General features: G+C 43.5%; 1 protein-coding gene across 1 annotated transcript in view; it reads right to left on the reverse strand.

The window, feature by feature from the left end:
• The window catches only part of SND1 (staphylococcal nuclease and tudor domain containing 1), a 419,293-nt gene that overhangs the window by 376,687 nt on the left and 28,042 nt on the right, over nt 1-14,564 (reverse strand). The window contains exons 2-3 of the mRNA XM_082661749.1: nt 13,095-13,244; nt 1,380-1,500 (exon numbers count right to left, since the gene is read on the reverse strand). Coding sequence (XP_082517875.1) covers nt 1,380-1,500; nt 13,095-13,244 — 271 coding nt within the window. The remainder of the gene's footprint in view (nt 1-1,379; nt 1,501-13,094; nt 13,245-14,564) is intronic.

Consider the following 14,564-nt stretch of genomic DNA (forward strand, 5'->3'; position numbering starts at 1 on the left):
GTCTCTCCATAGAGATATCTGTACCAAAAAAATGTTCTATAGTCCAGTGAGGTCTCTTGTCCGGTAACAGAAGATTGACCAGCTCTTACAGAATTGTATTATTTTGGGTAATGAAATTCTCGAACAATTGCATTTTGAAGACAGTATACTTCTATTTGTTTTACATTCTTTCTAGCCAGTAGTCCTCCAATAATAATGCTCAAGTGTTTTATTACCTACTATATTATTTGAATTATGGGTAAAAGGCAAATTTATTTACTTCTCTTTTTGAAAAGATTCCATATTATTTCTATAATTTCCCAATCAGGATGCAGATAGCCTTTTGCTAAAAGGGCTGTTTCTCTACTGGGTAAATTGGACCAGAAGGCTCCAAGGTCATCCACAACTCACTTGTCTAAGACCTCTACACTTAAAATCAGAATCCTACAAGGATATTGTTAGCCTTATCATATACCCTGCTTGCTTACTTCCAGCTTACTAGTCACCCAAGGCAAATAGATTATCTAAAGCAGCTCAGTTAGAAGGCTAGTTTATCAAGAATCACAGGACACTTTAAAAGGTGTCTGCTCCCAAATAATCCAGATGAATATAAGTGTTCCTGTTCATCTGACTGCTTTATGGAAAACATTCTACCATTCTTTCAATGTCCTATTTCTGTTCAAACTCCATTGTGCAATCTCACTCTCCCTCTACCTAATGCAAAAAAGACCAGAACACCTAATATCCTATAAGCTATCTGGCCCAGCTAAACAACAGGCACACACACATATTTATTGAGTGCATTCTCTGTGCTGGAGCGAGATGCTTTACACATACCATCTCTTTAAACTCTCTGTATAACTTACAAATGAAACTAGGGCTTAGAAAGGTTCAGTTACGGGTTAAGTAAGAGTACATGGTAGAAGAGCCACACCTACACCACTCTAAAGCCTGTGTTCTTTCCATTCCATTCCAAGTCATGTGGCTTACAGAAAACCACAAGCCCTAAACAAATCGTCCTTTCCTAAAGAGAGCCCCCAGGAGGAGAAGAAAAGCCACAAGACAGATAAAGCAAATAGAAGATGCAATAGGAAATCTATAGGAATTCAATTAGCACTCTGACCTAGAAGCACAGAGCCAATGAGTTCCACAGGCTGACAGCCTAAATACAGGGGAAAATAATTCTACGCTTACACGCACACCTAAACCAAGCCAGGAAATCGGGCACAGGAGTAAACTAGGAGCAGGAGTACCAGGGCACCTACATGCCACGAGCTCTGTGCACTTCCAATGAGACCTACAGCCAACACTCCCAGAGCGACCTCCGCCAGATGAAAACCAGTCTTTGGAGGAACTTCAGACTTGGAGAAAAATGAGTACCTTTCCCCCTTGGTACTCACCTTTTCCAAGGTAGATCATGCCATACTCTCGCCCCTGGGGAGTCTTGTTTTCTATCGTGAAGCAGACTTCCTTCCCAATCAGCTTCTTCCGAAGGAACTCTCGAGCAGGAAATGCCCAGGGCTGAAAGATAAAATAAATGTGTTCAAGAACTAGGCAGTTCTCACACGGCACAATCAACATCCAAGCAACTTCACTCCTTCAATAGCCTGGCCATGCACTAGGCCTTGAGGAGAATATAAAAATGAAACATACACAACATGGATCATACGCTTAGCGGTCTCCTAAAAAAGGCAGGTCGAACAGTTGGTTTAACTAGCACGAGCCCTAAAAACAGGCAACATGGTTTCCCAGACACCAGCACTAGGAGTTCCCCCCATGCCCACCCCTCCATCACCCCCATCACTGTCTACTCTCTAGCTGTCTGCTGTCTACTGTCTACTGTTTAGCTGGTAAGGGATCAGCTTGGCAATGGTGGTTCTTCCCTGTCCCTCATTAAAGACCCAGATACAAGGAGTGAGCCACACATCCACAATGGGTACAGAGTCTGCATGTGATCTCAAGATACTGTGCAGGGACTTCCCTGGTGGTGCAGTGGTTAAGAATCCGCCTACCAATGCAGGGGACACGGGTTTGATCCCTGTTCCGGGAAGATCCCATGTGCCGCGGAGCAACTAAGCCTGTGCGCCACAACTGCTGAGCCTGCGCTCTAGAGCCTGCGAGCTGCAACTACTGAAGCCCACGCACCTATAGCCCGTGCTCCTCAATGAGAGAAGCCACGGCAATGAGAAGCCCGCGCACCACAATGAAGAGTAGCCCCCGCTCTCCACAACTAGAGAAAGCCTGCGCGCAGCAAGGAAGACCCAAAGCAGCCAAAAATAAAAATAAAAAATAAAAAAATATATATATATAAAAAGATACTGTGCAAAGGGATGGTTTTACCCCATCACTTTGGGATGGTACAGACAAAGGGAGATGTCTCCTCTGAAGCAGCACCGTCATAGTCAGTGGTCACTAGCACTTGAATTTACAGTCTGGACCTAGCTCAGTGCCCCAAGTTCCCTTAGAACGGAAATGAGGAAGGAGAGGGTAAGAGCTCAAGGAGTACATGATCTGCAGAAGTTCGTGTGCAGGAACAATGCAGCGTATAAAAGGGCAGAGTGGTATATGTCTATCACCAATTGGAGCCACAGAACATGGACTACACATAGTAAAGGCAAAACAGTGTATCAGTGACCTGAAAAGGAAGCGCCTGCCAACCTTTTCAGTCCATGAAGATTATTCCATGGGGTTAGCCAAGAAGCTTTTCTAGAAGAAAAACATCCATGACTTCCCAGAAACCAGAAGCCAGTTTAAATGTGGCAGTCTACCAACCCACTGGGCTGGTATTCACAAAACCAGTACTGTTAGACAACGACAACTGTGGATAGTTCTAGGAAGAACTAATCCTGAGTAAGTGCTCTTGAAGACACAAAAACAAGCTTATCCTCATTCATCTAATGCGCTCTCTTCAAAGTGCCAACAAGCAAAAGAACCAATCACTCAATGGCAATATGAAGTTCACCACATTTTAATCTCCCATTTCTACCCCTCTCCTCATTCATAATAATGAGAACAGATACTGTGACCAAAGAGTATGATGACTGATAATGAGCCCAACTACCAGCCACATCACAGAAACAGCACTAAACCAATTAACACAGCCTCACACATTTTTATCACCTTACTGAGCCGCTTACTCTAAAAACATCCTCAGCTATAGATCTAATGTCTAGGCTTCAGTTTTGAGTAATACACTAATACCTAAAATTCAGCAAAACATTGCTTTCCTAAATGTAAAGCTCTGACAAAACAAAGTACTCCTAAAGGAAGCCAAGACTTCGGTAAAAATTCATTTATCAAGGGTCAGTTCACAAGGAAATAGCTAACCCCTGTGGGGAAACCTCCAACTTCTACCGACTAGGCAGAATTACTAAAAGCTTTTAAGGCTTGAGGAAGGAGCACCCTTGTCTCAGGACCTCATGTTTTACAGCTGGTCAGTCACTGGGCAATAAGAGAAAGCTACACTGGAGGTCCTGAAAAGGACATACACCTTATCCTAGAGAAAGGTAACCTAGCTTCTTTAATATTCCAGTCTTCTCAAGTTGTGTTCCATCCAGAGTCAGGCAAATTCAATAAACGGACAAGATACGAGCTATGAAGAGAGGCGATTAGAAGATTCAGGAAAGCGAGTAACCGCATCACTCCTGCCGAGGGCAACAGGGCACTCCAGGAGAGAATCCTGTGCAGGTGTCCACACAGAGCACAGCCAGCAGAAGGCTACCTAATGGGGAAGGCCATCCCAGCAGAGCCTCCCAGAACAACTCTACGTATACAGAAACTGACTCAAAGCGTTCATCACATTAGGGGCACAATGACCCAACAGGAAGAATCACTGGTCTGGTCAAATGATGTGCCAGAGCTCCACCTAGGAAGCAATGGCTGTTAAGTAGCTGAGACTCAAAACTGCCTCTTCCCTTTAGAATGCCCAATGGCAGGTGATCTAGCAGCTTGCTCTCCACTCCCAGACCCATGCAAGGTTCTGGTGTCTACCACGACAAATGGAATTTTAATTCCCATCTTTTCTTTGCACCAGGTAGACTCCCAAACTACTGAAACAAGATTAAATCCCACAACAATGTAAACCCTCAAAGCTAGCTACTTTTGTACTTGGCCCAGTGCTCGATCATCCCACTGTCCCACCTGCGCATGTAATTAATCCCTCTCTGCTGCAACCATGCCACCACCCCAACTTTCAAAAGCTCCACTGAATGTAGAACGACTGTGACATTCATTTCTGTATTTCACATGAAACCAACATATAGCTTCACGTACAATGAGAGCTCAAGAAATCTGTGGGAATGGGCTTCCCTGGTGGCGCAGTGGTTGAGGGTCCGCCTGCCGATGCAGGGGACACGGGTTCGTGCCCCGGTCCGGGAGGATCCCACATGCCGCGGAGCGGCTGGGCCCGTGAGCCATGGCCGCTGAGCCTGCGCGTCCGGAGCCTGTGCTCCGCAACGGGAGAGGCCACAGCGGTGAGAGGCCCGCGTACCGCAAAAAAAAAAAAAAAAAGAAATCTGTGGGAAATAAATATATAATTCCCACAGTGCCCATCAATGCAGTTATCTAGGCTGCGTAGAGTAGCTAGGCAATGCTGGGGATTAGGCTGGAACAGGGCAGTATGGTTGGGGACACACAGCAGAGCTACTTTTATTGTCACGGGACTTAGGAGAGAGCTAAGTTTCTCTGAAAGCAGATATGAAAGAAGGCGGAGAATAATCAAGTGCATGATATTTGGAACAGTGATACAAAGGGAAGCAAATAAGCAATCATGTCCTTGACTCTGTTTGAATCTGACAAAACTAGACATGCTCCAAAACAACAGAAAGCCAGAGAGAAAGTAATGCTACATTCCACAATCCACTGATCCACAAAAGGAGACGCTCGGGTTCTTTTCCTCATTATTCACTGTACACCTGCTTTGTGTCAGGCACTGACGAGGAAGAAAAACACAGATGTCCCTCCCCTCGAGGAGCCGACACCAAGTACAGAGACATATAAACATGGAATAGGGTGACAGCACAAAAAAGGGATGATGAAAGGTGATGTCAGGTGTAACTTCTCCAGAGGATGAATCACCAGGGCACAAGGAGGAGACGGAGCTTCCGCTGGAGGAGGCAGTTGAGCCAAGGCATGAGCAGGCAGGACTCAGGTGGCCTGTTAGGAGACCCGAACACTTCCTCAGGGTTGGGACTTAGCATCCCAGAAGGGGTTCAGTAAGAGAAGACTAAAAGTCAAATCACAAATGGGACTGTAACCCAGGCTAAGGCATTTAAATTTGTCCAGCCCTAATGAGGAATCACTGAAGTATCTGGCAGTAATACTGAGCCAGGGGGAAAAAATGACATTATATCTCAAAAACATCTGAGAGCATACAGAGAAAGAATCAGAGGGAAGGAAAATGAAGGCAGAAAGACTGTTATCTTAATATTCCAGAGTTGAACAAAGCACTCTCTCAGAGTTGAACAAAGAACAATAGCAATTGTAATGAAGTTTCGAGAAGAGAGATTTTGAAAGAGCAGAATCTCTAGGTCTCGATAAAAAACTGGAGGTTGGCGGGGGTGTCTGGAATTGGGTTACCACTTGGCGTCACTGCTAACTTGAGCCAGAGCACCTTCAAGGGCATGGTGGGGGGAAAACCAAATCACAGCAGGGCAAGGAGAGACTAGATTACTGCACACAGAAATAGTGGCTGTGGCTGACAAAGGGCGAAATCTGTAGCTCTCAAATACTTCAGGCCACAGGGACCTTTGAAGAGTTACCAGGAGAGACTGAGCTGCTCTGGAAGAGACAAAAACCACTAGGCTGTACAAATATATGAAACTCCAATGAGAGCAGGGATCAGATTACATGGTATTCTTTCAGGTGGGATAGTTCTGGTAAGATCTTATTGTACTGTTACATAGGCTACAGCTAAGATACTTCAGAATAAGCTCCAACTGGCCTTGATTCTCATCCACAAAACAGAAAATTAAAACCCAACCCTTCTTCCCTACAGGCAACACTGCTTCTTCCTTCTGGGGAAATGAACTTGACTGGCTCTAGCCAACCAGGGTCAACACTCTTCTCCTCTTAGAAGCAGGCAAGCTGTTACACAACACAAAACTGAAAGGGAAAGAACTATTCAAAACGTTGATCAAGAAAAGCACTTAGCACCCAAAATTTGAAAAGTGCTGAGAGAGACGTAATCTTCAGCACTTGGACTAACAGTACGAGAAATGTCTGTAGTAGCAGAAATTAAATAGCACTCGAGATTACCACAGCTAACATTCGTTAAGTAGCTTACAGGCCCATGCTAAACATTCCGCATTATCTTGTTTAATCCTCATTGAACAACCCTGAGGTATAGAGTAACCCAATACTTGTGCTTACTGATAGAGGACCAATGGAAAATAACTGATTTTGTCTATTTAGTCATTATCCCAAGAATCTAACTGCTGCTGATAGAATTTGGGGTGATTTGTCTCTATTTCCTATAACACTGCTTTACTATCTTCTTAATTCAAACAAAATGCTTTTTATTATAGATGAAAAAAACTGCATGTTTTTCCTTAAATGAAAGAACCCTGTGAGCTGCTTTTTTTCCCGCACTTCCATGGGAGAAAACAGCAGACGGAAGCTGAGGTACCAACTTGCCCATCATCATCAAGCTGAGGCAAAAGACAAATAATTAGAATCCAGAAACTTCATTTTTGATAGCCAAAGCACCACTGAAGAAGAGACAAGAACTGATGTTTCAAAGTACAGGAGCCAAGAAGACTGATGGCAGCTGCCTGGAGAGGTAACTTAAGGAGTCCCAGGCAGACCACAAAGAAGGCAAGGTGGCCAGGCATTAGAGATGGAGGAGAAGGGGGCTGGAGGGGACGGTGGAACAAAAGCTCAGAAGCTTGTCAAATCGCCATAACACATGGTTCTTGACAACTACTGAACCACAAGTTGCCCTAAGAAACTGATAACTTCCTCCCTTCCAAATGCATGTTTACACAAAATTTTGCAAACAATTTCATGGGGTTCACAGACGTCCTTAGGACACAGATCCCAGATTAAGAATCTATAATAAGGCACATTCCTAACATTTATAGTATATGCTACCATTTATGAAAATGAGCGTCTACGGTATAGCACAGTGAACTATATATACTCAATATCTTATAATAACCTATCATGGAAAAGAATCTGAAATACATATAACTGAATCACTTTGCTGTACACTTGAAACTAACACAACATGGTAAATTAACTATACTTCAATTAAAAAAAAGAAAGAAAGAAAAGAAAATGAGTGTCTGCTTGTATAGGTGATAAATGCCTCTGGAGATTCAAGCCTGCCGTAACACCAGTAGTCTCCTGGGAGAAGAACTAGATTTTTCACTGTGCATCCTTCTGAATTTTGAAGGTAAATGAAGAATTCAAACATAAATAAAAGAGCTCTGCCATAACTAATGCCAACCTCAAACAGCGGAGACTACCTAGGAAATGTACTAACCCGTTTCCAGAGAAAGAGGCATGAAACACTGATAAACCTGAAAAGGCTCTAAACCTATGGGAAAGTGTATGACGGAAAGAGACTGGGATTACTGGGATTAAAGGTAGCGAATGTATAAACTGAAGCAAGCCACTGTTGATTTGTCATCAATCCTGTGATATAAAAATACTTGAAATAGGGAGCCTACTTCAAGATGGCAGAGGAGTGAGACGTGGACATCACCTTCCTCCTGACAAATACATCAGAAATACATCTACATGTGGAACAACTCCTACAGAACACCTACTAAATGCTGGCAGAAGACCTCAGACTTCCCAAAAGACAATAAACTCCCCACGTACCTGGGTAGGGCCAAAGATAAAAGAAAAAACAGACAAAAGAATAGGGACGGGACCTGCACCTCTGGGAGGGAGCTGTGAAGGAGGAAAAGTTTCCACACACTAGGAAGCCCCTCACTGGTGGACACGGGGGGTGACAGGGGGGAAGCTGCAGAGCCACGGAGGAGAGCACAGCAACAGGGGTGCGGAGGGCAAAGTGGAGAGATTCCCGCACAGAGGATCAGGGCCGACCGGCACTCACCAGCCCGAGGCTTGTCTGCTCACCCATCAGGGCGGGTGTAGGCTGGGAGCTGAGGCTCGGGCTTCAGAGGTCAGACCCCAGGGAGAGGACTGGGGTTGGCTGCGCGAACACAGACTGAAGGGGGCTAGTGTGCCACAGCTAGCTGGGAGGGAGTCTGGGAAAAATTCTGGACCTGCCTAAGAGGCAAGAGACCACTGTTTTGGGTGCACGAGGAGAGGGGATTCAGAGCACCACCTAAATGAGCTCGAGAAGGGTGCGAGCCGCAGCTATCAGCGCGGACCCCAGAGACAGGCATGAGACGCTAAGGCTGCTGCTGCCGCCACCAAGAAGCCTGTGTGCAAGCACAGGTCACTATCCACACCCACCTTCCAGGGAGCCTGTGCAGCCTGCCACTGCCAGGGTCCCGTGATCCAGGGACAACTTACCCGGGAGAACGCACGGCGCACCTCGGCTGGTGCAACGTTACGCTGGCCTCTGCCCCCGCAGGCTCGCCCCGCATTCCATACCCCTCCCTCCCCCCGGCCTGAGTGAGCCAGAGCCCCCGAATCAGCTGCTCCTTTAACCCCGTCCTGTCTGAGTGAAGAACAGATGCCCTCGGGTGACCCACATGCAGAGGCGGGGCCAAATCCAAAGCTGAACCCCAGGAGCTGTGCGAACAAAGAAGAGAAAGGGAAATCTCTCCCAGCAGCCTCAGGAGTGGCGGGGTAAATCTCCACAATCAACTTGATGTACCCTGCATCTGTGGAATACCTGAATAGACAATGAATCATCCCAAAATTCAGGCGGTGGACTTCAGAAGCAACTGTAGACTTGGGGGTTTGCTTTCTGCATCTAATTTATTTCTGGTTTTATGTTTATCTTAGTTTAGTATTTAGAGTTTACCATCATTGGTAGATTTGTTTATTGCTTCGGTTGCTCTCTTCCTTGTTTTATTTTTAATATATATATATTTTTTCCATTTTCTCTTTCTGTGAGTCTGTGTGTGTATGCTTCTTTGCGTGATTTTGCCTGTATAGCTTTGCTATAAAGAAACACAAGCTTTAAATGATACATTAAACAAGATGGACTTAATTGATATTTATAGGACATTCCATCCAAAAACAACAGAATACACTTTCTTCTCAAGTGCTCCTGGAACATTCTCCAGGATAGATCATCTACTGGGTCACAAATAAAGCACTGGTAAATTTTAAAAAATTGAAATCGTACCAAGTATGTTTTCCGACCACAATGCTATGAGACTAGATATCAATTACAGGAAAAAAACCGTAAAAAATACAAACACATGGAAGCTAAACAATACACTACTAAATAACCAAGAGATCACTGAAGAAATCAAAGAGGGACTCAAAAAATGCCTAGAAACAAATGACAATGAAAACACGATGACCCAAAACCTACTGGATGCAGCAAAAGCAGTTCTAAGGGGGAAGTTTAGAGCAATACAATTCTACCTCAAGAAACAAGAAACATCTCAAATAAACAACCTAACCTTACACCTAAAGCAATCAGAGAAAGAAGAACAAAAAAACCCCAAAGTTAGTGGAAGGAAAGAAATCATAAAGATCAGATCAGAAATAAATGAAAAAGAAATGAATGAAACAACAGCAATGATCAATAAAACTGAAAGCTGGTTCTTTAAGAAGATAAACAAAATTGATAAACCATTAGCCAGACATCAAGAAAAAAAAGGAGAACACTCAAATCAATAGAACTAGAAGTGAAAAAGGAGAAGTAACAACTGACACGGCAGAAATACAGGGATCATGAGAGATTACTACAAGCAACTATATGCCAATAAAATGGACAACCTGGAAGAAATGGACAAATTCTTAGAAAAGCACAACCTTCCGAGACGGAACCAGGAAGAAATAGAAAATATAAACAAACCAATCACAAGCACTGAAATTGAGACTGTGATTTAAAATCTTCCAACAAACAAAAGTCCAGGACCAGATGGCTTCACAGGAGCAATCTGTCAAACATTCAGAGAAGAGCTAACACCTATCCTTCTCAAACTCTTCCAAAATATAGCAGAGGGAGGAACACTCCCTAACTCATTATACAAGGCCACCATCACCCTGATACCAAAACCAAACAAAGATGTCACAAGAAAGAAAACTACAGGTGAGTATCACTGATGTACACAGATGCAAAAATCCTCAACAAAATACTAGCAAACAGAATCCAACAGCACATTAAAAGGATCATACACCATGATCAAGAGGGGTTTATTCCAGGAATGCAAGGATTCTTCAATATACACAAATCAATCAATGTGATACACCATATTAACAAACTGAAGGAGAAAAACCACATGATCATATCAATAGATGCAGAAAGTTGTGACATAGTAGATGTGACAAAATACAACATCCATTTATGATAAACACCCTCCAGAAAGTAGGCATAAACGGAACTTACCTCAACATAATAAAGGCCATATATGACAAACCCACGGCCAACATTATCCTCAATGGTGAAAAACTGAAACCATTTTCACTAAGATCAGGAAAAAGATAAGGTTGTCCACTCTCACCACTATTTTTTTTTTTCTTTTTTGCGATACGCGGGCCTCTCACTGTTGTGGCCTCTCCCGTTGCAGAGCACAGGCTCCGGACGCGCAGGCTCAGCAGCCATGGCTCACGGGCCCAGCCGCTCCGCGGCATGTGGGATCTTCCTGGACTGGGGTACAAACCCGTGTCCCCTGCATCGGCAGGCGGACTCTCAACCACTGCGCCACCAGGGAAGCCCTCACCACTATTATTCAACATTGTTTTGGAAGTTTCAGCCACAGCAATCAGAGAAGAAAAAGAAATAAAATGAATCCACATCAGGAAAGAAGAAGTAAAGCTGTCACTGTCTGCAGATGACATGATACTATACATAGAGAATCCTAAAGATGCTACCAGAAAACTACTAGAGCTAATCAATGAATTTGGTAAAGTAGCAGTACAAAATTAATGCACAGAAATCTCTTGCATTCCTATACACTAATGATGAAAAATCTGAAAGATAAATTAAGGAAACACTCCCATTTACCATTACAACAAAAAGAATAAAATACCTAGGAATAAACCTACCTAAGGAGACAGAAGACCTGTATGCAGAAAACTATAAGAGACTGATGAAAGAAATTAAGGTGACACAGATGGAGAGATGTACCCTGTTCTTAGATTGGGAGAATCAACATTGTGAAAATGACTATACTACCCAAAGCAATCTACAGATTCAATGCAATCCCTATCAAACTACCAATGGCATCTTTCACAGAACTATAACAAAAAATTTCACAATTTGTATGGAAATACAAAAGACCCTGAAGAGCCAAAGCAATATTGAGAAAGAAAAACGGAGCTGGAGGAATCAGGCTCCCAGACTTCAGGCTATACTACAAAGCTACAGTAATCAAGATAGTATGGTACTGGCACAAAAACAGAAATATAGATCAATGGAACAGAATAGAAAGCCCAGAGATAAACCCACGCATATATGGTCACCTTATTTTTTATAAAGGAGGCAAGAATATACAATGGAGAAAAGACAGCCTCTTCAATAAGTGGTGCTGGGAAAACTGAACAGCTACATGTAAAAGAATGAAATTAGAACACTCCCTAACACCTTACACAAAAATAAACTCAAAATGGATTAAAGACCTAAATGTAAGGCCAGACACTATAAAACTCTTAGAGGAAAACATAGGCAGAACACTCTATGACATAAATCACAGCAAGATCTTTTTTGACCCACCTTCTAGAGAAATGGAAATAAAAACAAAAATAAACAAATGGAACCTAATGAAACTTAAAAGCTTCTGCACAGCAAAGGAAACCATAAACAAGACCAAAAGACAACCCTCAGAATGGGAGAAAATATTTGCAAATGAAGCAACTGACAAAGGATTAATCTCCAAAATTTACAAGCAACTCATGCAGCTCAATATCAAAAAAACAAACAACCCAATCCAAAAATGGGCAGACGACCTAAACAGACATTTCTCCAAAGAAGATATACAGATTGCCAACAAACACATGAAAGGATGCTCAACATCATTAATCATTAGAGAAATGCAAATCAAAACTACAACGAGGTATCACCTCACATCAGTCAGAATGGCTATCATCAATGAATTTACAAACAATAAATGGTGGAGAGGGTGTGGAGAAAAGGGAACCCTCTTGCACTGTTGGTGGGAATGTAAATTGATACAGCCACTATGGAGAACAGTATGGAGGTTCCTTAAAAAACTACGAATAGAACTACCATGCGACCCAGCAATCTCACTACTGGGCATATACCCTGAGAAAACCATAATTCCAAAAGAGTCATGTATCACAATGTTCATTGCAGCTCTATTTATAACAGCCAGGACATGGAATCAACATAAGTGTCCATCAACAGATGAATGGATAAAGAAGATGTGGCACACATATACAATGGAATATTACTCAGCCATAAAAAGAAACAAAATTGAGTTATTTGTAGTGAGGTCGATGGACCTAGAGTCTGTCATACAGAGTGAAGTAAGTCAGAAAGTGAAAAATAAATACCATATGCTAACACGTATATATGGAATCTAAAAGAAAAAAGAATGGCTCTGAAGAACGTAGGGGCAGGCAAGGAATAAAGACGCAGACGTGGAGAATGGACTTGAGGACATGGGGAGGGGGAAGGGTAAGCTGGGACGAAGTGAGAGAGTGGCATGGACATATATACACTACCAAACGTTAAAATAGATAGCTGGTGGGAAGCAGCCGCATGGCACAGGAGATCAGCTCGTGCTTTGTGACCACCTAGAGGGTGGAATAGGGAGGGTGGGAGGGAGACGCAAGAGGGAGGAGATACGTGGATATATGTATGTGTGTAATTGATTCACTTTGTTATAAAGCAGAAACTAACACACCATTGTAAAACAGTTATACTCCAATAAAGATGTTAAAAAAAAAAAAACAACTTGAAATATACAGAAAAGAAAGAGTACATCAAATGTGCAGTCAAGGAGGAGACTGGGCTATAACCTGGGTCCACAGCCTCTGCGAGGGGAAGCACCTACCTCATCCGGGGTGTCTTTTGCATCAGGTTGTGTGGCAGCTGCCCTGCGGGCAAGGTTTCCAGCGCGAATGTTGCTAAGGTTGATCTGCCTCTCTGGAGGAGGCCCACCACGAGGCTGCCCGCGCACAATGATGGCACACCCTGAGAGGACCTAGGTAAGGGGAAAAACAGAGAAAATTAGCCGTCTAAAGGTAACATCACCACAATACGATGGTCCACTCCTGTATCCCCAACATCTAGAACACTACTCGGCCTCTTGAAGGCACTCAAATATTTGCTGGATGACTGAATGAACAAGACTATTTTTAAGTTTATAAGAGCAATACCTACATAAAACCTTGGGCTAGATTCTGAAGTGACTGACCCAGCAATACAAATAAGAATTACACAAAATGACAGAAGACTCAAAATAGACTAGGGTGAAGAGGCATGCGAGACATGGAGATACCTTTGTAATTTCATCCCAGCAAGCTGACCACCACCTGTGTTCTTTTCAGTATTTAAGAAGTTAATGTCTCCATCCACACGTGCTGTTCTACGGTGGAAAAGGCAAGCAATGGAAGAAGGCCAGAGAAAAGTGGAAGCTGAAGGAAGAAGCCCCAACACGCCAGCCACACCAGCCAGAAGGAGCCGAGGATTCCCAGGGCTAACGTGGAGGCAGTGCAGCCAGAGCCCAGTGCTCACACTTCCTCTGTAGACAGTGCTCAGACTCCAGGCTAAGAGGGAAATACAGAAGAGAGAATCTAGAAACCCCACGCCCTCGGTGATTACAACAGGGGCATCGAAGAAGCACCTTAAAGCTCCCAAGTCCAGCAGCTCCTTTCCTCTCTCTCTGAAGGATGCCAGGCATAAAACCCACTTGGCAACTATGGAATGAGCTCTAAAGCTCACTTAAAATATTTGCGGGGGGAAGGAGAAAGGATTTCACGTGGGAGAAGAGAAGAGACGGCACACAGAAAAACGAGAATCATCGCCCAAGCTATTCAAATTCTTCGCTCAGCGAGGCACGATTCAATCAACAGGGAGCCTTGAGCACTGGCTTCACAAGAGCTGAAAGGCTCAATCCCACCTTCAAAACAAGAAAAAGCTGCTGAATGAAAAGTTAGTAGATGGAAGGTTGGAGAGTCCTGCCAATGCAGAACTCCGAGACAGACAAGACCACGGAGTTTCCTGTAAAGGGAACAGTCCTTGGAAAGGAAGCTGACTCAAAGGAAGAAAGGAAGGAATATGAAGGAAGCCACTTTGATATGCATTTGCTTAGCTGACTTGTCTCCCTCACCTCTCCACCTTAACTCATGCTCTAAATCGTGGATTATTAATATAAATACAGAAGTGCATTAAACATATATGTACATCTTAAAGAATAAGAAGCAAACAACTATGTAACCACCACCCAAGTTAATTACCAAAACACTAGCAGAACCTTGGCTCCCCTGTGTCCCTCTCTACTCCCAGCCCCGTCTCCTGACCG

This window comes from Grampus griseus (genome assembly GCF_964374135.1).
Source record: "Grampus griseus genome assembly, chromosome: 9".
Lineage (NCBI taxonomy): Eukaryota > Metazoa > Chordata > Mammalia > Artiodactyla > Delphinidae > Grampus > Grampus griseus.